Genomic DNA, 27,972 nt, shown 5'->3' with positions numbered 1-27,972 from the left:
CTGCCCCCAGACACCATCCCGGTGCCCTGAGTTCTCTACGCTCGCGACGTTCTCACTTCCTTTTCCAGGACACTTCAGCCTAGTCTTAACACCTGACGTGGACTACATGACCCAGCATTCACCACGGCAGGTTGACTTCCGGGTCAAGAGGTCCGCTCGGGATACATCACCATGGAAGCGGTCGGTTTGGTCACGTGGCGCCCCTGGTTACGCCCGGTGGTAGCTCTGGGGTCCCGGGCTTTGACGGGGGCCATTTTGCAGAAGGCTTCCGGAGTTGGGGGTAGCCTGGTAGTCGACTGAAGCTGTTTCCTTTCCTCCTCTGCAGCTTGGGGCTTGGAGAGGAGCAAGAAGGCTGGGCTCCATCAAGGCCTTCAGAAGACTATGGTTTCCTCCAGCCTCCGCCACCTAACGGCCCTCCACGGCGGCTGCGCCCTTCGCGCTGCTCCTGCTGCTTCCCAGTCCGGCCAAAAAGTTCCTATCGCCCCTAGAGCCGCAGTCAACCTTCCGCCCCAGAGACTGATGAAAGTCGACGTGGGGGCACCATGAGAGGCGAGAAAAACTGCTGCCGTGGAGCTGCAGGAGACCACGGTTCCTGCCCCCCGACACCTTCGCCTCTGGCCTCGACCCTCTTGATGCCCGCGGAGGCAATCTCAAGTAGTTGGTGTGGGTCTGGAGGTGGTTTGTCAGGGGGAGATGAAGAGGAGACTCGGCTCCTTCAACTCCTCCGGACCGCGCCAGATCCTTCTGAGGCCTTCCAGGCTTTGCAGGCTGTTTTGCCGCGGCGGGGCGGTCGACTTGGCTTCCCCAGACGGAAGGAAGCATTGTATCGAGCCCTGGGCCGAGTGCTTGTGGAAGGAGGTAGTGCTGAGAAGCGGCTCTGCCTGCAACTCCTCTCGGACGTTCTTCGCGGTCAGGGCGAGGCCGGCCAGCTGGAAGAGGCCTTTAGCTTAGCACTTCTGCCTCAACTAGTTGTCGCTTTACGAGAAGAGAATCCGGCCCTGCGGAAGGATGCGCTGCAGATCCTGCACGTATGCCTGAAACGTAGTTCTGGACAGGTGCTGAGAACGCTTATACAGCAAGGACTGGAAAGTACCGATGCTCGGCTTAGAGCTTCCACAGCACTGCTGTTCCCTGTCTTGCTTACCCCTGAAGATTTGTTGCTCGGCCTAGATCTTACCGAAGTGATAATATCCTTAGCCCGAAAGCTTGGCGATCAGGAGATAGAAGAAGAATCTGAAACAGCTTTCTCTGCACTTCAACAAATTGGGGAGCGACTTGGCCAAGAGAGGTTTCAATCCTATATCTCTCGCCTGCCGTCTGCCCTGAGGAGACACTACAACCGCCGTCTGGAGTCCCAGTTTGGCAGTCAGGTTCCTTATTATTTGGAACTTGAAGCCGCTGGATTTCCTGAAGATCCCCTTCCCTGTGCAGTGACCATTTCCAACAGCAATCTTAAATTTGGGATTATTCCTCAGGAGCTGCATTCAAGATTGTTAGATCAGGAAGACTATAAGAACCGGACTCAGGCTGTTGAGGAACTAAAACAGGTGATGGGACGATTTAACCCTAGTTCTACCCCACATTCTAGTCTTGTCAGTTTTATTAGCTTGCTGTATAATTTGTTAGACGATTCTAACTTCAGAGTGGTCCATGGCACACTTCAGGTTCTGCATTTACTAGTTTTTCGCCTTGGAGAGCAGGTACAACATTTCTTGGGACCAGTTATAGCAGCTTCTGTCAAAGTGCTGGCAGACAACAAGTTGGTGATCAAACAAGAATACATGAAAATCTTCCTCAAGCTAATGAAGGAAGTAGGTCCTCAACAGGTGCTTTGTTTACTCCTGGAACATCTCAAACATAAACATTCAAGAGTGAGAGAGGAGGTGGTGAACATTTGCATTTGCTCCCTCTTGACTTATCCCAGTGAGGATTTTGACTTACCCAAATTGTCTTTTGATCTTGCCCCAGCTCTTGTAGATAGCAAACGTAGGGTTCGCCAGGCAGCTCTGGAAGCCTTTGCTGTGTTGGCATCATCAATGGGCTCAGGTAAAACCAGCATCCTTTTCAAAGCTGTGGATACTGTTGAACTACAAGATAATGGAGATGGAGTGATGAATGCTGTACAGGCCAGATTGGCTAGGAAAACCCTCCCAAGGTTAACGGAACAGGGATTTGTGGAGTATGCGATACTTATGCCATCATCTGCCCAGGGTAGGTCAAGCCATTTCGCACATGGAGCAGATACAGACTGGCTTTTGACTGGTAATAGGACTCAGAGTGCATACTGTCACTGTGGTGACCACACAAGGGATAGCATGCAAATTTATGGATCTTACAGTCCAACTGTCTGTACCCGGAGGGTATTGAGTGCAGGAAAAGGAAAAAATAAATTACCATGGGAAAATGAGCAACCTGGAGTCATGGGAGAAAACCAGACCTCCAGTTCCAAGGATACAGAACAGGTATGCATCTCTAATTTCCTTGTGTTGAAACTAAAAGTATTTAAAAGGAAAATATGCCTGTAATGATTTAAGGGTGAGGCAGCTTTAGGGTTGTTATGCTTTATGTTTAAATCGCGAATGCTGATGTGGGTATCTATTATAATGGTATAGATCACATAGGAACTTTTAATAGGTTTTTTGCTGATGGATTTGGTTAAATTCTAGGCACAATGTGATATAGACAATACCTGGATTTCAGTTTTGACCTGTCAGTTTGGTATATCAATTAGCTCATACAACAAGCACTAATTACCTAGTAGGTACCAGTTAAAGAGCTAAGTTCTTTAGGAATGAAAATGAGACCAGTTTCATAAAGTCAGACCTGTAAACAGGCAGTTACAAATTTGTTAAGTGCTAAAATAGAAATAGTGGGAATACTGAAAACAGAAAAAATAATTCCACTAGAAAAGCCAAAAAGCCTTCAGAGATGTGACATCTGAACTGAAATTCCCCCTATACCTGTCCCAAAGTTTTTATTTTGAAATGTTCAAATCCACAGATAACTTAATAGTACAATGAATATTCATATACTTCATCTGTATATACCATTTGTTATCATCTTGCCATATGTACTCTATATTTGCCAAACCATTTGAAAGTAAGTGCAGATATCTTAACATTTCATTCTTAAATATTTCTGCATGTCTCCTAAGAATGACGTTCTCCTTTGTAACCATCATACCATTATCACACCTCAGAATATCAGTAGTAATGCAGTAATATCTATTATATAGCCTGTATTTAAATTTCTTTAGTTGCCTCCAAAGTGTGTTTTATAGTATTTGTTTTACTTTTATCAGCCAGGATCCAATCAAGATTCATGTGATTAATATATATCTCTTATCTAGAACAATATGCCCACTTGTTTGTTTATTCATGACATTGAGTTTTTTTAACAGTTTAGAGTGGTGTTTTGTAGAATTTCCCACATTCTTAATTTATCTGATTGTTTCCTTATGGTTACATTAAACAAACAGTTTTAGCAGAAATACTCCATAGGAGAGATGTTGTGAACTTAACATTACATACACCACAAGGCATGTAATACCAGGTTGTCCCACTTGGTGATGCTAAATTTTATTACTTGCTTAAGGTGGTGATAGCCAGATCACACCATTGTAGAGATTTGTTTTCCTCTTTATAATTAGCACATGATCTGTAGGATATTTTGAGACTCTATGAATACCTCAACAACCTTTTACCCACTGTTCTTAGCATTCCTTAATGATCCTTACCTGTATCACTTATTTCATTAAGGGCGACAAAAAAGGATAACTCTTTTTAAAAATTCTAATATTTCTCCTGTATTTGTTACCTGGCATTCTTTTTAAATCTATATATAAATAATTACATCAGTATTCATTTTGATGCTAAAATTGTCTCAAAGATTTAACCAATGGCTGGCTCCTTTGTCTTTGACATGACTTTTAGTCTGTGAACATTTCCTTAGTTTAAACATAACATGATGCCCAGGCTTACCTTGCACTTTTCTTGTTCCAGATGTAGAATCGACCTTTTTTTCCCGCCAAGAACCCTAAAATTGCCTTTTCAGTGAAGAATGGAATTTAAAAACCAAAGTTTGGGTATAGATATGCTCATTGCTATGGCCTACCATTGCAGCTTGGTCCTTTCACCTGCCAGAACCAGGAAGTACCTTTTTTTTTTAAAATGAATTCATGCTGAAACCTTCAAACTCAGCACTACAGGGTTCTTCCTCATCTAATTTTAGTCCATATTTGTATCTCCCACAATAAAATTCTGGTTCCTAACACCAGTCATATTTATTCATATGCTGTATCTAACAATACACAAAAAATAATTACTACACCAGTAACACAACTACCTCTTAAATGAAGTTCAAGACTTCTTTGCAGTTCTTTTTCTGCTTAGCATTATCCCACAGTTAGAGTTCTATGTTCAAACCTTTTTTTCTTTCTTTTTTTTGTTGATTTCAGAGAGAGGAAGGGAGAGGGAGAGAGAGAGAGAAACATCAGTGATGAGAGAGTCATTGATCAGCTACCTCCTGCACACCTGTGACTGGGGATCAAGCCCTGAACCCGGGCATGTGCCCTGACTGGGAATTGAACCTCAACCTCCTAGATCCTATGTCGAAGCTCAACCACTGAGCCACACCTGGCCAGGCCAAACCTTTCTTAAACTGTTTTCTGGGTGATTATGATTCAAATAGTGTAATAGAAGATGAATAGGAGTTTGCCTAGTGTGCATGGGTCCTGGTGAATTTCAGAACAGAAGAATATATGTTCAGAGATCCTGAGTTGTGAAAGGACTTAGCATATTAAGAAATGGTGAGTTTCTACATAGCTGAGTAAGGCGTTTTGGTAGGAAGTAGCAGATGATGATAGAAATGTAGGCAGGGGCAGAGTATGGAAATCATTTTTATAAATAAGAAATTCTTTTTGTGGTTGAAAAGGGATTGAGATGAACTAAGTGTTCTCTTTCATTCCTTCCAGTTCCAAAATTTATCAGTTTTTTAAAATAATTTTTAGATTTACATAATGTAGTTATATGGTTATATACGTGTATTGTAAACATTACCTGACAGTGGATGATTTTCTGTAAGCATTTTATCATAACACTGCTTGTTATGCTTCAAGTCTGAAATGTTAATGTGTTAAGAAGATTATGGTCCTGGCCAAAGAACCAAGAATCTGAAAATAAGTGCCTTTCTGAAATTCCAGTGTAGACATTTGGTGAAATTAAAACTTATCTAAGAAATTAAGTTATACTTTCTTGCTCAGAAATTATCTGTAGAACTACATTGGAAATTATCTTAATAGAGGACAGGGATTAATTTTTTAAATATTTTTATGTGTGCAGTTTTTTATAATAACCAATATTTAGAACATTTTTAGGTTCACAGTAAAATTGAACAGGGAGTACAGAGATTTCCCACATACCCCTTGCCCCCAAACCTACACAACCTCCCATGCTACATCAAACACCACAGTGATATGTTTGTAACAATGGATGACCTACACTGGCACATCATTATTACGCAAAGTCCATAGCTTTACTTTAGGGTTTACTCTTTTTTTTTTTTTTAATAGATTCTTTTTAGGAGGACAATTTGACTTTATTTTTATTTAATATATCTTTATTGATTTCAGAGAGAGGAAGGGAGAGGGAGAGAGAGAGATAGAAATATCAATGATGCCCCGCCAGGCGTGGCTCAGCGGTTGAGCGTCGACCTAGGATCCAGGCGATCAGGGTTCGATTCCTGGTCAGGGCACATGCCTGGGTTGTGGGCTTGATCAATGACTCTCTCATCATTGATGTTTCTATCTCTCTCTCTCCCTCTCCTATCCTCTCACTGAAATCAATAAAGATATATTTAAAAAAAAAAAAAGAAACATCAATGATGAGAGAGTCATTGATTGGCTGCCTCCTGCACGCCCCCCACTGGGGATGGTACCCGCAACCCAGGCATGTGCCCTGACTGGGAATTGAACCCCGATTGCCTGGATCCTAGGTTGATGCTGAACCGCTGAGCCACACCAGGCCGGGCTAGGGTTTACTCTTGCTGTTGCACATTCTATGGATTTGGACAAATATATCCATGTCCATTATCTACCATTGTAGTATCATGCAGAATAGTTTCACTGCCATAAAAATCCTCTGTGTACTGCCTATTTACCCCTCTCTCATTCCGCCATAATTCCTAGCAACCACTGATTTTTTACTCCATAGTTTGCCTTTTCCAGAATGTCATGGCCCCAGGACTGATTTGTACTGGCTCTTACCCAGCTCTGCCTTAATATTTACAGTCTACTGTTAATCTGTTATAGTAAATCCTTGATTTTGCAGACCTCTGTTTAACAGACTTCGGATTTAATGGACAAAATTTCCGGTCTACAGGGCATATGTGAAAATTATCACCTGTCAATTTTAAAATGCTTTTAACCAAGATTTGCTTATAATTAAATTAACAGGGTTTTTTGTTACTAATTCACTCTTATTTTTAACAAATTTTAATGAATAGGCCACATATGTTGGAAAAAACACTCTAGTAATTTCACCCACATAAATATTACATATCTACAACTGTAGTCCACATATTTAATTCCAAGAGGCACCACTCTTAAACAATGTTTGGGGAATGATTAGCGTGTGATCACACTGTATTGGCCGTGGTAATTGGTTCTGTTGTTGCATAGCATGACTTTATGCAGCAGGTTTAACTCCAGCTGCCAATGTTCTGACGTGCACTAAGCCACAATCCAGCCGTGTGTATTTGTTTACTGGCCGTAAATGGTGAATGCACCCATTTACTAGACCTATTCAGTATAAATTTAAAATTACAGTGATACATACAGAAAACTTTTCTGTGAAATTAAACTTTTCATAAATACTTAATTTTGAGTATACAAACGTGTCTACAAAGTAAAAACAGGTAAACTAATTAGTCAATTTTTTAACATACACATTTGGAAAACCTGCTTTATAATGGACTTTCCGCTTTAATGGACACCCCCTTGCGCAAATTAGTCAGTTATATAGACTGTATTTGTAGCATTGGTTAGAGACATTAAATAGCACATGTAGCATTGGTTAGTGACATTAAATAGCAAAGCTTCCAGAAAAACTCAAGAACGTTTCAATTGCATACTTCTGTAGCTGATTTTGAAGATAAATAGACTAGTTTGCTTGGAAGGATGATTTCTATAGTGTAGTGGTAGGAAATAAGTTTACAAGAGGTAAGTAGAGGCTAGATTGGAGACGAATTTAGCCTCTAATTTTGACAGTGATTTGAGACTATAGGGTTTAAGGTGGTGTTTTTTTCTTGCTTTATTTTTTTAAGCAATGTTTTAGGAAAGTTAATCACAACAGGAGCAGTGTGTGTGTGTGTTTCTTTTTCTCAGAGAAGCTGGAGACTGGAGACTTAGAAGATAACTTAGACTTACACTTACTGGACTACTTTAGGTGTGAGGTGTTGATTTTTATGAGGATTGGCTGGGTATCAGGATTAGACTAGAAAGAAAGTGATGGATGTAAGAGATATTTCAAAGGATCATGACTAAGTGTTGAAGAGAGGGAGAGAAAGAGGTAACTCTAAAATTTGAATGAGGTGACAAAATGCATAACAGATCCATAAATACACATAGGGAGTTCCAAAAAGGGGAAGTTAATTTGGGAGAAGAAGAATTTTAGCTGGAAAATGATAGAATATTCCAGTCGAGTTTAAAGACTAATTCAAGAGATAAGGAAAGAATTGGAGATATAAATCTTGGAAGTCACATACTGAGAATTAATTGCTGAAATTGCTAAATGGCCTTTCTGTTGAAGGGCATATAAGGCAAGAGTAGAGTGCTTAAGACTCAATTGTGGCATACTGCCCCATTTAGGAAATAACAGTAGAGGATAGAACCAAACAAGGCAAAGAGAAAGGATGCCTAAGAGGTGCAAGACAACCAAGAAAGAACAGGGTTTTAGAAGTGGAGTAGAGTTCCAGAAAGTGCATCAGTACTGTTATGTGCAAGAGAGATTAGGGAGAATGAAAACTGAAAAGCATGATTTGTGTTTATATATTCAGTCTGCCACTTTAAGACAATTTTATGGTAATTTTCTCTTAATTTTATCTTTCTTAATTTCCCCTAATAATTCTTCTAATTGTAAAAATGTTTTATGTGCTCATTATGGAAAATTTGGAAAATATAAAAAAAGCACAAGGAAGAAATTTAATTTTCAGCAATTTCATTACTAAGGTCTGCAGTGAATATTTTTTTGCTTGTATTTCAAGTATCATTTCAATTTATGTATATCGGTATAGATTTCTTTTTCTTTTTTAAAAGATATTTTTATTGATTTTAGAGTGAGAGGAAGGGAGAGGGAGAGAGAGAGACAAACATCAATCAGTTGCCTCCCACCCACACCCCGACCAGGGATCAAATCCAAAACCTGGGTTTGTGTCCTGACCGGGAATGGAACCAGTAACCTTTCAGTGCATGGGATAACACTCAACCAAGCCACACCAGCCAGGGCTAGATTTGTTTTTCCATACATAAAAGTCTCCCATTTTCACTTACTTTACTATGAACATTTTTTTCTTTAATATCAAATAAACTATAGTAGGATCTTTAATAGCTATTTAATATTAGATCACATAATATCTTGGCCTGTTTAATGGCTCTTTTGAATATTTAGACTTTTTAATTCTGTTTTTGTTTCCACCATTTAGTTGATTATTTTTGTGTCCTGACATATCTTAGACTGATAACCAGATTCCTGTGATGTCCTAACTTTGCATCTCTTTTTTTATGTGTTTTTTTTAATGTTTTTATTGATTTCAGAGAGGAAGGGAGATAGAGAAATATCAGTGATGAGAGTCATTGATCGGCTGCCTCCTGCACGCCCCCTACTGGGGATCGAGCATGAAACCAGGGCATGTACTCTGACCAGAATTGAATGGTGATCACCTGGTTCATGAGTTACCACTCAACTACAGAGCCACGCCAGCTGGCTCTGCATCTCTTTGCATCTCTTTGTAGGTTTTTGTGAGTGTTTTAGTGGCTTAGTGGGGTCAAGTAATTAGGCAAAACTAGATAGCTACCATATGAGCTGTATTTTTCCTAACAGATTTCTCTATAACACAGTAGAGTGATAATAGTCACTAACCTAGACTGAAAAATAAGAAGCATATTTGCTTCAAGGTAAAGGATTTGGTTATTTCAAAGTTGTTGGGGCATGGAAAAGAGTAGTTTTAGAAGAATATTGTTGACAGACACCAAATTTAAAAGTTTTTGAGGTGAGTTGATAAGGAAATACAGACAGTAAGCATTTATTCAACATCTTTTTGATTATCCACTATGTGCAAAGCCAAGTGCAAAGTTGTAGACTACTCTTTATTTAATTTTTTAAATTTAATTTAATTTAATTTTTGTTTTTGTTTATTTTTGTTTAAAATATTACAGATGTCCCTTTTTCTTCCCAATGACCCATTCCACCCCATCCCAACCCCTCCCCATTCCCTCTTCACACCATTGTCTGTGTCCTTGGGTTGTGCATATATGCATATGAGTTCTTTGGTTAAACTCTCCCTCTCCACCCACCCACCCTCCTCCATCCCTCTGACATTCGTCAGTCTGATCCACACTTCCATGTTATTGAATCTATTCCGTTCATCAATTTATTAAGTCTTTAGATTCCACATATAAGTGAGATCATGTGATGTTTGTCTTTCTCTGCCTGGCTTATTTCACTTAGCATAATATTCTCAAGGTCCGTCCATACCGTCCCAAATGGTGCGAGATCCTTCTTTACAGCTGCGTAGTATTCCATGATGTAGATGTCCCACAACTTTTTATCCACTCATCTACTGATGGGCACTGGGGCTGTTTCCAGTTCTTAGCTATTGCAAATTGTGCTGCTGTGAACATAGGGGTGCATATATTCTTTTTGATTAGTGTTTCAGGATTCTTAGGATATATTCCTACAAGTGGGATCATTGGGAAAAAGCAGCTCCATTTTTAAATTTTTGAGGAACCTCCATACTGTTTTCCATAGTGGCTGCCCCAGTCTGCATTCCCACCAACAGTGTACTAGGGTTCCCTTTACTCCACATCCTTGCCAGCACATGTCGTTTGTTGATTTGTTGATGGCAGCCATTCTGACAGATGTGAAGTGATACCTCATTGTGGTTTTAATTTGCATCTCTCTGATAATTAGTGACCTTGAGCATTTTCTCATATGTCTCTTGGCTATCTGTATGTCCTCTTTAAACATATTTTTATTGATTTCAGAGAGAGGAAAGGAGGGGGAGAGAGAGAGATAGAAACATCAATGATGAGAGAGTCATTAATTGGCTGCCTAGCCCGCAACCCGGCATGTGCCCTGACCGGGAATTGAACCCCAATCTCCTGGATCCTAGGTCGATACTCAACCGCTGAGCCACCCCCAGCCAGGCTCTTTTGGTATTTAGCACATGTCTTTTTTCTCTTCAATGATGGTAAGCACTGTGATAGTAGGGACTGGGTTTTTTGTTTGTTTTTGTAACAGTACTAACCATGGTGCAGCATCCACAATCACTATCAACAAGTATCAATTAAGAGAAAATACAGTATCTAAGGGTTTGACAGTGAAAGAAAAGACCAAGCAAGATACAGCAGGACGTAGCAAGGTGAGTTACTACTCTGTTTTTAAATACCTGATTTGAAAGAGGCAGAGAAGGAAACACCTGTAAATTTAACATGCCTACTGTGTCTTGCACTGTGGTAGATGCTAGACATGCAAGATATATACAGTTCATTCCCTGTAATCATATTTGAGAATCATCTTTGAGAGAAAAAGACAAGGAATTAACATCCCTAAATGAAGACTGAGTGAGTCAAGAACACAGGTGTAGAGACAGGATAGCTTTGGAACAAAAGGGGAAAACTTTTCCTCTAGAATTGAAGGAAAAAACATTAGGAAGATGACTTAAGATACAGAAAATTTTTCAGATAGCAAGAAGGATGTGTGCTTGTGTAAGTCAAAAGAAAGAAGATATGAGCTCTAGAACAGTATCTATCAAACTTTAATGTGCATGTGCGTTATCTCAGAATCTTGTTAAAATATAGATTCTGATTCAGTTTGTCTGGAATGAAGTCTGAGACTACATGTCTAATCAGTTGCTAGGTGTTGCTGATGTTGCTGATTTGTGAACCAGATTTTGAGTACAGAGCTCTAATATTTGGCTTCCATATTCTGGTAAACTAACAGGCAAGCTGAGATGGAAAATAGAGGATCAGATATTTGAAGAATGTGGGAAAGATTTAGAATATTCAATATGACAAATTTAAAGTAACAGAAAACCTAAAATTAAGTTATACTAATGTATTTGGTATGAACTTAATCCTAAAAATTGGGATTTTACTTGGATGTTGGATTGTTTCCAATAAGTAGTCTTTACTTTTTAAAAAAATATTGGAGTTTCTGAGTAAGAAAAACTCTTAGTTTTAAAGCTTGTCAAAATCATGATCAACTCTTACCCTGGCCAGATGGCTCAGTTGGTTAGAGCATTGTCCCGATACTCCAAGATTGTGGTTTGATCCCTGGTCAAGGCACATACAAGCCTTGAATGCATGGATGAGTGGGAGAGCAAATCGATCTCTCTCTCTCTCTCTCCCTTTCCTTTCCTCTCTCTCTCAAATCAATAAATAAAAAAATTTTTGCCTGGCTGGCATGACTCAGTGGTTCAGCGTGGTCCCGTGAACCAGGTAATCACGCTTTGATTTCCGGTCAGGGCACATGCCCGGGATTCAGGGTCCTTCCCCATTGAGGGAGCATGCAGGAGGCAGCCAGTTGATGATTTTTCTCTCATCATTGATCTTTCTATTTATCCCTCTCCCTCTCTCTGAAATCAGTAAAAACATATTTTTTTAAAAATTGTTTTTAAATCATGATCAACTCTAAAAGCATATCTGATATCAGTGTAGGTGTTGAGTTGTTTCAAATAACTAGTCATTAATTTTATTTTTAAAATTTTATTGGGTTGTCTGAAGAATTTGAAAAAATTTTATTTTTAATGCTTGTCAAAATCATGAACAACCAAAAATCACATCTATTCTCAGTGTAAATAATCTATTTAAAAGCTTTAAAATACTTTTTAGATAAATTTTTCAAAATCTTAGCATGTTGAATAAAACAACATATATTATACTGATTTTACCATCTTTTTAAAAAAAATAAGTTTTTATTGATTTTAGAGGAGAGGAAGAGAGAGGGAGAGAGAGAAAGAAACATCAATGTGAGAGGGAAACATCAATCCATTTGCGTCCCAGTGAGGGGCGTGCAGGAAGCAGCTGATCAGTGACTCATCACTGATGTTTCTCTTTCTCCCTCTCCCTTCCTTTCTCTGAAATCAATTAAAAAAAAATTGATCCCTTTTAATAAAGATATTATCTATTATAAAATTTAATGGAACATATAATTTTACAATTTTATATTTTGAAAAAGAGTGATATTAAATGTGAAACCAGTATAGGAAATTTAAGAAATTTGCCCTGGCCAGGTGACTCAGTTAGTTGGAGCATTGTCCCATACACCAAAAGGTTGCAGGTTTGATTCCTGGTCAGGGTGCATACCTAGGTTGTGGGGCTCAATCTCCTGTTGGGGCTCATGCAGGAGGCAACCAATTGATGTTTGTCTTTCACATTGATGTCTCTCTCTCTCTTCCCCCCCCATTTCCCACCCTAAAATTAATAAAAACATATTCTTGGGTGAGGATTAAAAAAAAAAGAAATTTAAGTTAATTAGGTATTTCCTGAGAAAAATGTTCAAGTTTTCACAAACAGTTATATCATACTAATATTTTGACATGGTGATAAAATCTGAGCAAAGACAAAGAACTGTTTATATTGTTGTTGTTGATAACCTGAGGATATTTTTTTCCATTGGTTTTTAGAGAGAGTGGAAGGGAGGGAGAGAGGGAGGGAGAAGAGAGAGAAACATCGATGTGAGAGAGACACATCTGTTGGTTGTCTCCCACACAAGCCCCAGTGGGGTCGGGGATCCCCAGGTATATGCCCTTGACTGGGAATCGAACCCGCAGCAGGCTGACGCTCTAACCACTAAGCCACACCAGCCAGGGCAACAAAGAGCTGTTTTTAAACAAGTTTAGGTTGTTCAAAGAACCATTGTAAATAGGATTTTTATGTGAACTTTTTAAATACAATTATATACCAAATATTAAAACTTTTGTTTGTTTAAGAGCATTTATTGTTCTAGTGATCAAGGCCATTAATTAAACTCAGAGCTAGTCTGTTTTCCCTTAAATGTACAACTTTTGGTAAGAGCATTTTTTTCCTTAAAGAGACAGTACATTTAAATCATAGGAAGTAAAAGAAAGCTTAAAAATTTGTGGTTTTTACTTAGTTAACCTGTTAATAGTGATTTTTATAAGCCAATTGGAGCAGGAGCTTTTTCCAGTTTATTTTATCCTGATAGATTAATACTTTCTATAGATAGATAAGATAAACCAATTTCCTCAAAAAATATTTATATTCATAAGATGGAAAATTTTTATCTTCTATGTAATTTAGAGGACCTGACGATGATAAAGCATCAGAATATAAGGTAGAAGGTACCAATCTACTTAAAAAGTTGACCATATTTTCAAGGATTTTTTATTTTATTTTTGTTAACATTTAAAAAAAATCTGTATGGCATGATAATAACTACTTGAAGGAAAGATAAGATTTTTTTCTACTTCATGGCCTTGGCCAGGGAACTCAGTTGGTTAGAGCATTGTCCCTATACATCAAGGTTTCTGTTCGATCCCTGATCAAGGCACATACAAGAAGCAACCAATGAATGCATGAATGAGTGGAACAATAAATCAGTCTCTCTCTCAGTCTCTCGCTTTCTCTTTCTCTCCTTTCCTTTCTCTCAAATCAATAAATTAAAAAAAATTTTTTTAAGATTTCTTTCTAAGTATATGATATTGTGATACTTCAGGCACTAAAGCAGAGCTAATTTTTCTTTTCTAGCTTTATGTTAGCTTATTATTAATTTTTTTTAATCCTCACCAGAGGATATGTTTATATTGGTTTTAGAGAGAGAGGAATGGGGGAAGACAGAGAGAAACATTCATCGGTTACCTCCAATAAGAGCCAGGGATCAAACATGCAATCTAGGTATGTGCCCTGACGGGGAATCGAACCCAAAACCTTTTGGTGTACAGGGCACAACACTACAACCAACTGAGCCACCCAGCCAAGGCCATGTTGGCTTATTTTAACAGAATGAGGTTATGTTTGTTGCAAGGTGTGTGTAACCTAATGTTTATTAACTTTGTGGTCTAGAGTGTTGAGCAATCAAGCAGATTCCTTAGTAGACAAATCTTGTCACTGAAGTGTTCTAAGGCATAGGTGGTTAAAACAACTTTCATCCTAGGATCTGTGTTTTAAATCTTCCATCCCCTGTACTATCAACTGCATGTATAGCCTCTAGAAATCAGTATGCTAAGCTGAACCAATTTGATGGGAGTAGCTATCCATAGGGCTTGTTTTCCAGAAAAAGTATTGTTTAAGAGGAGCAAAATTATAAACTGACCTAGGCATGTTGTAAAGCTGTTCGAAAGTAACTCAGAGCAAGTTTTGTGAATGGAAATGTAGTGTTCAAGTCACGTTCTGCTTTAAAAGGTTGTGACAAATACATACAAATTAAAATGGGGGGGAAAAAATTGACCAGCAAAAGAAACAAAAACATATAATTAAGCACCATTGGATTCATTAGGTTCATCAAGGAAGCATCATTATTGAGTGTGCTGGTTTTAAACATATTTCCTCAAATTCTTTGAGATTCTTTCTTTGAAGAATTGGGAGTTTAATATTCCTTCTCTTTGAATGTGTCTGAACTTAATTACTCACTTCTGACAAATAAAGTAGAAATTAATGGTTTGTGGCTTAAGAAAATAGGTCATAAAAAGGCACCTTGGCTTCCATCTTCATTGCTCTCTTTCTCAGTTAACTTGCCCTAGAGGAAGCTAGCTGCCATGTCCTGAGCAGCCCTCTTGAGATGCCTAAATGGCAAGGAACTGAGGCCTCCTGCCAGTAGTCACCTGAGTGAACTTCAGTGATCCTTCAGTTGGCAGCAGCCTAGCCAAATCTTGATTGTAGCCTCAGAAATATCTGAACCATCTAGTAAGCCACTTCCAAATTCCTAATCCACAGAAAGATGTTTGTTGTTTTAAGCTATTATATTTTGGGATAATTCATTACACAGAAATAATTAACTAATAGTTTCAGAATTGTGATTCCCAGGAATTTGGAGAGGCATCCTGTTTTGTTTTTGTCAATGTCCACATCCTCTACAATAATGGCATTGAATTTTCTTAGTTTTTAAAAGGCTAAACTTGCTTAATGTGTGGAAAATGTATTGTTTTGTTTGCTTAGGGAAACCATCATTTTTCTGAGTTTGTCTAATTTATAATTAAATAAGATTCTCTACTATCTTTAGCTTTGGAATTCTAAAGTAATGTTAATTTACAGTTACTCAGTTATTTAGAGAAATTGATGAAAGCTGACTTTGAATGTTACGGATTTTGTTTCCCTTCATCTTTGGTATAGGAATTTGATTTTTGTAGGTGTTGACAGGTATTGGGCCCATAATAAGTATAACATGAAAAAAACCTTAAGTTTTAGATGGAAGAAGTGGTCTCTGTTATTAGAGTAAAGGAGTTCGTATCAGTACAAGGAAACAAGATTCTACATTTCCTGTCAGCTGCCACCTGACCAGGGTTACTGTCATCCAGCAGAAATCACCAAATAGAACAAAAAAATCAAAACCCATTTCCACCATTGCTGCCATCTATGTGGAAACTATTGTCCATGTGATCAGTCAAAATCAGAACCAGAAACAGGCTTTACCCAGAATCAGATTCACTGTGTAAGAGCTATATTGTTCAGTCAGTTATGTGCGGAAAGGGTCTAAGTCTCAGAAGAGGTACACTTTCAGGCCATGTGTTTAATTCTCATTTTAGAACCCAGGAGGACAGTATATTAGTGAAACCTCCAGAAATAAACATCAATAAAGGAGTCAGAAACGTTCTGTTTGTTATTTTGCAATTCGTTTTCTTTCATGTTAGCGAGTCAGCTAATAGTCTAAATCAAGGAAAAACCAGAAATGAGAAAAGAGACAGAAAATTGCAGACTGGACATAGTAAGTCTTGTTTGCACACTTTATGGATAAACTGATCAGCTGACAGCTACAAAGTTCAATCTGGGTATTCTACCCTTATGTAGGAAGCCTAAGGACAGCAGAGAAAACATTTTAGTTGTTTAAGAAATATATTTTAGCTGTGTAACATATGTAACAATCTTTCTAAAGTCTGCCAATCTCCTATCAGCACTATTATCTTAAGCCAAGTATGTACCATTTCCCTCATTGAAATTTCTTCCTTATCAGTATTTAAAAAAATTGAAGTAAATCAAATAAATGTTCCATAATAGGAGAATGGCATATCTAGTCAATAGAATATTATGCAGCCTTTAAAAATAGTTTATATCCTTAGACCTAACGATTTAATTCTAAGTATACTAATATGATGCAGAAGGATATGTGCATAACAATATTGGCTACAAGACTGCAATAGTGAAAAGCTATGACAAAGAAAACGACCATCAATAGGGAACTATGAGTCCAACCATAATGTGGAACACTAGACAACCATTATAAAGAATAAGCAGATTTGTATGGGTTAACATGAAAGGGTATCTACAATATGCTGAGTACTTATAGGTACCAGAGTGTTATGTGATCTATTTTTATTTTTTAAAACAGCTTATTGAAGAATGTTTGTATGTAGAAAAAGGTAAGTTAACAGAGTTTAGCAGTAGGATTCTAGTGAAGGGGTGTCAAAGAGGAATTTAATTTTATATCTTACTTCTATATTGTGGGTGTTTTTTTTAAACAATAAGCAGCTACTACTTTTGTAATTCATCTTCATAGCCCTTATGAGAGGTTTTAACAATATGGGAAATACTTTTGTTATAATGTTAAGTACAAAAGTGGCATATAAAATTTTATATATGTAGTATCACAACTATGTTTTCTTAAAGTGTGCATAGAAAGTGATTTGAGCCCTGACCAGTGTGATTCAGTTGGTTGGAGTGTCCTCCCATACGCCAGAAGGTGGCGGTTGGATTCCAGGTCAGGGCACATATCCAGGTGTCCGGTTTGACCCCGGTTTGACCCCGGTTGGGGGGAGTGGGGGAGGCAATCAAGTGATCAGTATTTCTCTCTCTTTCTCTTCCCCTCTCCCTTTCCCTCTCCCTCCCTCCCTCCCTCCCTCTCCCTCTCTCTCTCTTTCTCTCTCTCTCTCTTCTCCCACCCTTTCTCTCTCCCCGTTTCCTCTCTCCAAAAATAAATAAATAAATAAATAAATAAATAAATTTAAAAACTGATTTGAAAACACAAAGATGTTCCAGAAGGAGACTTTGGGTAATTGGAATAAACTTTTTAAATGACTACCATTAAGTGGCAAGGTTGGAGTCCAGGTAAAACCAGAAAGAACTGGTAGAAGGTGAAAGGCCCCAAAAACTGGAGGTCAAGATAAAGTTTAGTACGAGTTCAATAAATGCAGGAGTGTAGGTAATTTCTGAGAGCATTAGCTATTAAAAAGTCTTTTTCTGATAATTTGCTACTATACCAAAATAGAATTGAACTATTTTTGTGTTTTTACACCCTTTGCCAGAAGATGAAATAAAATGCATTATTAAGTCAAAGAATCTTTTTATGAAAAATATACAGGGTGACCGGAAGTGTGGCTCAGTGGTTGAGTGTCGACCTATGATCTAGGAGATCAAGGTTCGATTCCCGGTCAGGGAACATGCCCAGGTTGCAGGCTCGATCCCCAGTGGGGGTTGTGCAGGAGACAGCCGATCGATGACTCTCATCATTGATGTGTCTGTCTCTCTCCCTCTCCTTTCTTCTCTCTGAAATCAATAAAGGTATATTTAAATACACACACACACACACACACACACACAGGGGTGGGCAAAAGTAGGTTTACAGTTGTTAATATAGAAAATAACACAATAATTAATAAATAATAATACAAAAATAAACTATGTTTCACATACAACTGTAAACCTACTTTTGCCCATCCTTCTATAGGGAAGCAAATGCAAGATTAAAATAGTACATAAGACTGTGAATTTCAAGTCATTGTTAATATTAAGTGTGAAACTTGCTTTTAATAATGCTTTCATTTACTATAACTCTAAGGAATTAAACAAATTAAAATTTTAGATATTAACTTCAAAGACTGAAAACTCAGTACCATGTTCCTAAAGTGCTCTAAACAGATGTTTCACATTCTGTAAATTTAGCGTATAACTCTTTCAAAATATATCTGTACTTTTCTCTTTTACTCTGGCTCATTTCCCTTTCTCTTTATTCATTGTTTAGTTTCATCAGAGCTTATCCTTATCCAAAAATAATTTGACTGATTTTAAGAGGGACCAAAAAGGGCTTGTCATGTTAATTATAATTGGTGTGTCCTAGAGTCTGCTTTTAAATATTTGCAGAATTTTCTATAGCAAAATGTAATTCCTGACTGACTCCTAGATTCTTCAAATTCTACACTCACACACATATTCTCCACTACGACCACTGCCCCCTTTGTCCCCATCACCACCACCACCACCATCACTAGTTGTTGTATATGGCATACATATGAAATTTTCTGTTCTCTAAGCAGAAATTAATTATAGAGTAAATCTAATATAAAATGTATTCTGTGCTGGGGAATTTTTTCTGGATTACTATTTTAACTGGGTATGTCTTTAAATGTATCTAATCAGAAGTTGACTGTAATTAGTTTCATTTTTATTCCATTGTGTCCTTTTAATCAGTCATAGAAATTATAATATTTGATTTCAAGAAAATAAATCAGGCCTTTTCATCTGAGGCATTCTTTCTTTCTCATTGGTATTTTCTGAGTTAATTTTTGAAGGAGTTAACAGGTTTTTCACAAAATTTGATGAGGAGTAACAAGTTCCCTAAGGTATATTTAGTGGTTTATAGTTGTATCTTTTAATTGACAAGTACACATTGCTTTAATTTTTTTAATCCTCACCTAAGGATATGTAGAGAGACAAAGGGATGGAGGGAGGGAAAGAGAGAGAGAAAGAGAGAGAGGTGCCCTGATGGGGAATTGAGCCACACTGGCCAGGGCTACATCACTTTAATTTTATTGTATTTCAACTCTATTTGATAATTGTCAAAGTTTGCAAAGAAGTATTACTGAGAAGGCTTATAGTTCTCCATATATCTAGATTTTATTGTGCCTATAAGCCCCAAATAAATATATAGACAGTATGTATAATTTCTTGTCTGTTCACTAAGTTTTGAAAATGTTCTATAGCCATGTCCAGTATGAAGTTATCCAGAATAATTGAGGTTGTCATTGGTGAAGAATTCTGAACACTTGAATCATGCTCTCATTTAGTTCTTTAACTATGATTAGGTAGAAATTCTATCGTGGTACTTTTGTACCTTAAGGACAAAGGAAGTATGTGAAAAAAGAATTGGAAACTATAAAGTACTAGACATATATAAAGTGTTATATACTTTGTTTTAACTAAAAGACCTATCATAAGAAAATATTTTGAGGGAACCATGACCATGTGTTCATTTTCATTTGGGCTGCAGATTATGAATAAGAAACTTGCTTCAGTGATAATAGTTGAGAGGGATGCTTGCTGGTTCAGTGACCTTCAGTTGTCATTTATTGTCTAATGCTGAAATACAGATGGCCTAGTGTGACGGACTGTGCTACTGAATCAAAAATGTTCTTTTCTCTATTCAAGTTGTCATTTCACTCTTTTTGGTATTACTATTCTTTCTTTCCTAGCTGCCAGATGTGTACTATAGGAAAGTAAATTACAGAAAAGATTTGGGGTGAAGTAGTAAGAGGAAAAAAAATGTTTTTTCTAACATAGAATGAAAAATACTGTTATTTTTATCATACTATATATGGATGCTTATTTGTATATTTGATAAAGTTAATTTTTTCTTTAATCTGAATTTCCTAATTGAATCTAAATTATCCTGTCTCATTTATTACAAGTAGACAACACAAATTTGCTAACTTGTTATTCTGTTTCTATAGTTTTCAGCATATGATTTCATCCCATCTTCAAAATTAAAACCCTCCCAAGGAATGTCAGTCAATGATGATTTATGTTTTAGCAGAAAAAGAGTTTCAAGAAACTTATTTCAGAATAGTCGAGATTTTAACTCAGATTCACTTCCTGTTTGTGCTGCTGGTAAGTAATAGGTACAGGTAATGGACATGTTGAACTAAGTGAAAGATTTCTCTAAACTTTATAATTTATTTAAGAGCTCATAGAACTTACAGTCTAGTAGACAATTTAAATTCAATAAATATTCATTAAAGATCTGATAAGAGTGGACACTTTGACATAAATTTGTCTCATAAGACCCTGGAAGGGCTTCTCACTGAAACACTTTAAGTCCTAATGTAAGTCAATATTATTGAGTATCTCCTATGTTTCAGGTACTTTCCTAAGTACTGGGCATATAGCAGTCAACAAAGAGGAAAACTCTGTGCCCAGTATTCTGTATTCTGTTTGGGGTAAAGCAGACTTTAAATTAATACAAAACATATTAGGTTAGATGGTGATAAGTGCTATGGAAAAAAATAAACAGAAGAGAAATATGAAGGAAGTGCTGTTTTAAATAATGTTTTGAAAGAAGGCATATTCAAAAAAAAAAAATGCTTGAAATAAACCATATAGATATCAAGAGAGAAGAGCAAATCTAAGAAGAGTGAACAGTAAGTGCAGAGTATAGAACATGTTTGAGAAAGATCAAAGAGGCTCGTAAGTCTGGAATGATGAGTAAGGTGAAGAGAAGAAGAAAATGAAATTCAAGAAATATTAGGTGTTCTTATTTAAAAGACCTAGTGGGCTATTGAATGAACTTTGACTTTTACTCTGAGTGAGGAACATTTTGAGGAAAGAAGTAACATCGATTGCCTTGTTTTGGACGTTACATTTAAAGTAGACTTAAGGAGGGCAGGGGCAAAAACAGGGAGTCTGTTGTAGTAATCCAGGCTAGAGTTGATGGAGGCTTTGACCAGGGTAGCAGTGAATGTAGTGAACGTGACTAGATTCTGATTATATGTCAAAGTGATTTGTTGATGGATTGGGTATGGGGAGAGGGAGAGAGAGGAGGGGGGGGAGGGAGGGAAGTCAAGAGGTTTTCTTGGCCAGAGCAACTAGAAAGATGTATAATTGCCTAAGTAAGTGTTACAGAAAGTAATATCATAGCAGTTCAGAGGACATTGTCATGGACCATATCAGTTAGAAAAGACATTAAGAAGAGATAGTACTTGAATTGCATCTTTTTGGGATGTATATGATACAAGTAATTAGATAGGAAGTATGAGAAGAACAAAGGCTTACATTAAAAATGGGCTTGAGATATTCTGGAAACTGTGTAAAGGCAAGATTCGTTTTAGATGCTTAAAGATAAACTTGAATATGAAGACCCCTGTAGCGAGGCTTAAAAATTTGAGCTCATTCTTGTAAGCTATAGGGAGCTAATGGAGATTTTATTATTTTTTTGTTTTATTTTGTTAAGAAAGAAGGCCAGTGATAAGGTTGTTTACAAATGAAATAGAAAGGAATAATCAGGAAAATATGATGATTGGACATAAAAGATTAAGAAGGGGAGTAGAGAAAGATATCAAGACTTAAGCACCCAGCTAATTAGAAAAATGATCATGTGTTAACAAAACAAAACTATTTGGAAAGGAAAAATACTTAATAAGGTAAAGATTGAGTTTGTCGTAGAAGTTAACATTTATTTAGTATCCAAATGATATCAGTTACTGAAATTTGTTGGCTATGAGTTTGGACACAATATTTAGAAAACATTTCCCTAGTAGAATTTATAGATTTTTTTATACAATAATATTCCATGGTATTTTCATATAAAAATGGAGTATTATAATGATTATATAGTTTAATGTTCATTTAATAGAGAGCAAGAAATACAAGAAGATATCCAGTTATGCTTATACCATTACTTTGGATTTTTATAAGGCTCATGGTTTCTGTACCGTTGAGAAGCTCTTACCTAGTAGTACAGCTTTTAAATAACAGGGTAATAAGACAACATATAACCTAATGCTAGTTTGGATGATACAGATTATAAGTATATAGGGATTCAAGAAAGGAAAAGATAATAGGTATTGAAGGGATTTACAAAAACACCAAGAAAGAGGTTGGACTTGAGCTGACTTTAAAGAACAGAAGGATCTGTGATTGTCAGTGAGGCAAAAGGGACTATTGCAGGTAGGGAGAATAACCAAAGCACGAAGGTGAGAATTAACTTAGAAGATGTCCAGTACATGGATAAAAGGACTTGAAATTATAAGAAGAGAATTTTAAAAATCATAGTTTCAGAACTGCAAGGGATAAGCTCATTTTATATATGAATAAATGATTGCCAGAGAGGTCATTATTACCTTCTTTAATTGAGACTTATTCCTCTGCCCAGGATTAACCTTAACCAGCCACAGGAGAGGGAAAGCAGTAAGCTTGGAAGTTATGTGAATGCTATGCTATATGTTAGGAAAGAAGGTAGAAGAGTTCTGCAGTAGAACTTTTTGGGTAGAGTGTATATAACAAATACTAGGAAGAAGGAAAGCAGATCTGAAGGAACATTCCATGGTAAGAGAAGGGAGCATGTAGGAAGAAACTGCCTTTGTCTTCATTTTTCAATATGCTTTTCTCTGCACTTTACCTGTCTATTTTCTGTCCTTTAATCCCTGCCACTAATCAGATCTACCAGCAGCAAAAGCTTTATCCCTTTCTTGCCTTCCAGGGTCACTGTCCTTATACTTTCATATTTATTTCCACACAAATGACACCATTTATGAAATTAGACATGTTCATGAAATAAAGCTGACTTTTATTTTTATATTTTTCTCCTTCCTTCCAAAGGCACTACTGGGAGTCATCAGACAAATCTTTCTGGGAAATGTGGACAACTTGGATTTTCACAGATATGTGGTAAAACTGGAAGTGTGGATTCTGACTTACAGTACCTGGGAACAACAAACAGTCATCAAGATAAAGGTTTAAATTCTAAATTTATTTATTTATTTCCTTATTTATTTCATTTCATTTCAATATATCTTTATTGATTTCAGAGAGAGGAAGGGAGAGACAGAAACATCAGTGATGAGAGAGTCATTAATCGGCTGCCTCCTGCACTCCCCCAACTGGGGATCGAGCCCGCAACCCAGGTATGTGCCCTGACCAGGAATCGAACCACGGTCTTCTGGATCCTAGGTCGATGCTCAATTACTGAGCTACACCCGGCTGGGCTCTAAATTTATTTAGATACAAATGATTTATAAATATTGTGTGGGGTTTCCAAATCTAGCTTATATGTTATTTTGTATAATTATACTCATCATAAAAAATTATTTTAGTAAAAATTTTAATAACATTTAAATAACTATTGCCCAGCTGGGCATGGCTCAGTGGTTGAACATCGACCCAGGAGCCAAGTAGTCACTGTTCGATTCCTGGTCAGGGTATATGCCTGGGTTGCAGGTTTGATCCCCAGTGGGGGCGTGCAGGAGGCAGCTGATCAATGATGTTTCTCTCATCCCTTTCTATCTCTCTCTTTCCCTCCCTCTCTCTATAAAAAAAAAAAAAAAACAATAGGAAAAAACAAACACGTAAATAACTGTTACCCTAAAATGATAAATACCATAATATTGATACAAATATTTTGACTCATTAAAATTAGAGAGTTTCTACTCATGGTGGAGATGAGCATTTTTATACCAAGTAATTGAAAGTAACATTATTCATTAAGAGGAACTGTGTTAGCAGAAGACATTTTCCATAACAGTTTTAAATTTTGAGGCTATTTAGAATTTATTATATCCCCTGTTAGGAACTATAACTTTCTGACTAGCTTTCATTTCAGATCTCTTATATGTTTGTAAAATATAGAACAAAAGGAAGTTTGAGGCTGTCAGTCATATGGATTTGAAGGTGTTTTTTTTAAATTTTCCATGCTAATTAATAGCTTTCTCAATTATTATTTAGAGGTAGGAGCAAATCAAATACTTCTAGAGATATTTTAATTTATGTTGTAAAGTTACTAAAATTTTTTGAACAGTAGCAATATATGTACTTCTATTTGTTGATGAAAAAGTAATTCTCATTTGAAATTAGTAAAGAGGATTTAGTTAATATAGCACTTACATTTTAGCTACCTTTTCCTCCACCCACTCCAGAGGGCCACGTGACTCCATAAAGCTTTTCTTTGTGGTGTGTTCCCAATAAAATACTTCATCTTTCTTAATAATATAGGTGTTTCCTAAATTTTGACTCATAATTAGTAGAAGCAGAGAGGATTCTCTGTTACTTAGCTTATTCCTGTTTAGGATATCCTGAATGATTACTTTACCTTTGAAGACTATTTACACTCTCAGTGTTTAATCAGATCTTTGCAGTGCATCTAATTTTCTATAACCTCTCACAATAACTATGAGAGCAGCTACTAAAGGAATATCATGTTCTGCTAAAGTCAAGATTTAACTTACTAGTAAGTTATATATTAAAAATTTTCTCAGGACCACTACTTTCTCAGAAACATTCTCCACGATGTTTCTGAAGGACCTGGAGTGTGAATGCTAGATGCCAAATAATCTAGAAGTTCTTGCCGCATTTTAAATGTTGCAGTGATCCACACTAGATGTTGGAAGTGTTAGTGTATTTTGTTGCATACCATTGATTCTCTTTATATGTATAAAGAGATCTGATGTTTGATTTTTTTGTAAGAAATATACAGGGTGTCCCAAAAAAAGATATACACATTTTAACAGCTGATAGCTCAATTTTGAAAATGAAATGTATTTTAATAAACACTGCCTTTGTAATTATTCAAAGTGTGTGTATACATTTTGGGGGGGACACCCTATATTTAAATCTCTTAATAAAAGGAATATATAATGTGACCCTAACATGGAAGCAACAGAATCTGTTTATAATAGAGCACGTAATTGAAATCAGGAAATAAAAGTTTTCATTCTATATACAATTTTTTTTACCACTGTAGCCCATTTTCCACCCAAATAAGATTTAGGTAGTAGTGGAAGTTCTGACTATGTCAGATATGAATTAAAAGTAAATGATATATGATGTATATCAAATATACTCTTCAGAAGAATGTTGTATTTGTTAGTATATGTAAGCTAGGTCTTTTGTCATGGAAAGTCTTCCAAAAAAATATTGAAGGAAAATTTAAGGGAACCCCTAAAAGGTTACAAGTAGTCTTTTATATTCATTGAGGAGTAAAATGAAAAGGTCAATAAAAGGCAAGAAAAGAGTAATAAAGGAGAAACACAACAAATAGGAAGCACAAAGTAAGATGGTAGAAGTAAACCATATCAGTAGTTACTATACACATAAATAGACAGAATGTACATTTAAATAACAGAGATGATTAGGTTTTTAAATTTTAAATGCTATTTTTAAGTCACATCTAAAATAGATCAAAATAGAATGGGAGAAAGTAAAGCATGAAAACCATACCATAGTCCCCTCTTATTCACTGTTTTGATTTCCATGGTTTCAGTTACCCCACAGTCAGCCTAGATCTAGAAATACTAAATGGAAAATTCCAGAAATAAACAATTTATAAGTTTTAAACTATATGCTGTTCTGAGTAGTGTGATACAATCTCTTTCTCACTTTTCCTACTCAGGACATGAATCATTTCTTTGTCCATTGTATCCACTCTGCATATACTACCCACCCATTAGTCACTTAATAGACATCTTGGTTTTCAGATCAACTGTTGTAGTATTGTAGTGCTTGTGTTTAAGTGACCCATGTATTACTTAATATTGTCCCCAAAGCACAAGAATAGTGATGCTGGCAATTTGAATATGCCGTAGAGAAGCCGTAAAGTGCTTCCTTTAAGTGAAAAGGTGAGTATGGTACAATAAGGTATTTTGAGAGAGACAAACCACATTCAATTCATATAACTTTTATTGCAGTACATTGTTATAATTATTCTGCATCACTGCTCCTAATGTTCTTTTTTATTATTAGTTATTGTTAATTTCTTGCTTTGCCTAATTTATAACTTAAACTTTATCATAGATATTATGTACAGGAAAAACAGCATATTTAGGGTTTGGTACTATCTTTGGTTTCAGGCATCCACTGGGGGTCTTAGAACTTATCCCCTGTGATAAGGGGATAACTACTATACTAGACAAATACTGAAAGCAGGTATAAAAATATTGATGTTAAGGAAAATGTACACACTAAAGATAAAAACACTTTTAGGGTTGAAGAGGGTCATTATGATGAAAAAAGAACAATTCACTAAGAAGATAAGACTTTAAAAAATGTGTGTGTGTGCATACATGTATGTGTGAGTGTATCTATATGTAATTTGACAAAATTACAAGGAGAAAATTAACAAACCTACACATGTTAGCAGAAAATTTTAATAGAATAAAGAAGTTTGGGATTAGATGATACAGAATATTTCAGTTAATAAGCTTGTCACAGTTATCTGTTAGAAATACAAAAACTGAACAGACCTATAATCATTGAAGGTATTTTAGGTTTAAAACTTTATCCACAAAAACAAACAAAATACCCCAGGCACAGATGGTTTTCCTAGTGTTCTGTCAAACCCTCAAGGCAGAAGTAAATTCTGTCTTACACAAACTAAAAGAATTAAGAAAAAAAGAAGGTTCCCTAATTCATTTTATGAAATGAGTATAACCTTAATACCAGCAACAGATAAGGTTAGCGAATAAAGCAAAATAAATGGTGGTCCAGTCTCACTTTTATGAGAGTCAAAGTCCTAAATAAAATGCTAGCAAATCAATCTACAGATTGGCTAGTGATGCATTTTTAAAATTTGTATGTTAGAGCCCGGCCAGGCGTGGCTCAGCGGTTGAGCGTCGACCTAGGATCCAGGCGATCAGGGTTCGATTCCCGGTCAGGGCACATGCCCGGGTTGCAGGCTCAATCAATGACTCTCTCATCATTGATGTTTCTATCTTTCTCTCTCCCTCTCCTTTCCTCTCTCTGAAATCAATAAAGATATATTTAAAAATAAATAAATAAATAAAATAAAAATAAAAATAAAATTTGTATGTTACATATTATGCCTAAGTCAGTGTTCTCCAGAAAAACCTGCAGTTGAACCTTATCACAAATAGCAGCAGAAAAAGCATATAATTGTGTCAATAGATGCAGTAAAAGCAATTCATGAAAAATCAACATCCATGCATAACTATTAACTTTCAACAAATTAAGAATAATTTTCTTAACCTGATTAATGATACCTGTTAATACCAATAGCAAATATACTTAGTAGTAAAATATTAGAATTTACTTTAAAGTCAAGAACAAGACATAAATGCTCACTGTTACCACTGCTATTGAGTATTTATTATTAATACCTCTAATATTTATTGAGACCAGACATTGTTCTAAAATCTAAAGATCAAAATCGAGTAGAGAAGATAATAAATGAGCAATAAGAATGGAAATAAGTGCTCTGCAGAAAAATAAGGCAGCATGAGGGGACAGAATGTGACAGGGAAGGCCTCTCTGAAGTGATAACATTTAAACAGAAACCTGAATGAAGTAAGGGTGTGAACCACATGGATATCTGGAGAAAGAACATTCCAGTCAGAGAGAACAACAAACTACAAATGCTATGAAGTTGAACCGTATTTGGTTTTTTTGGAAGAATAAATAGAAAGGAAGTCAGTGGAATGACTGGGGGGAGAATAATTATAGGTGATAACATGTGGCCTTGTAGGTCATGGGAAGGATTTGGGATTATATTCTGAGTGGGTTGGGAAGTCTGGAGGTTTTTGAGAAGAGAAATAGCATCATCTGACTGCCTTTTAAAAGGATCAGAGCTGCTGTGTAGAGAATAGCCT

The 27,972-nt window shown here is 36.5% G+C and overlaps 1 protein-coding gene across 5 annotated transcripts in view; it reads left to right on the top strand.

Moving 5' to 3' along the window:
- The first annotated feature begins 285 nt into the window (after window positions 1-285).
- Window positions 286-27,972, top strand: part of TOGARAM1 (TOG array regulator of axonemal microtubules 1) — an 89,067-nt gene continuing 61,380 nt past the window's right edge. For 2 of the 5 annotated variants that reach the window (XM_087824939.1, XM_087824935.1), the window contains exons 1-3: window positions 289-2,462; window positions 20,113-20,269; window positions 22,976-23,110. In XM_087824939.1, the coding sequence (XP_087681065.1) occupies window positions 543-2,462; window positions 20,113-20,269; window positions 22,976-23,110 (2,212 nt within the window). In that variant the 5' untranslated portion in view covers window positions 289-542. Of the gene's footprint in view, window positions 2,463-20,112; window positions 20,270-22,975; window positions 23,111-27,972 lie in introns of all 5 variants that reach the window. The other 3 variants (XM_087824949.1, XM_087824944.1, XM_016217363.2) reach the window with 3 other exon arrangements.

The sequence above is a fragment of the Miniopterus natalensis genome, chromosome 1 (assembly GCF_054644295.1).
Source record: "Miniopterus natalensis isolate mMinNat1 chromosome 1, mMinNat1.hap1, whole genome shotgun sequence".
Classification (NCBI taxonomy): Eukaryota; Metazoa; Chordata; class Mammalia; order Chiroptera; family Miniopteridae; genus Miniopterus; species Miniopterus natalensis.
This window is presented reverse-complemented; position numbering and strand designations above follow the sequence as displayed.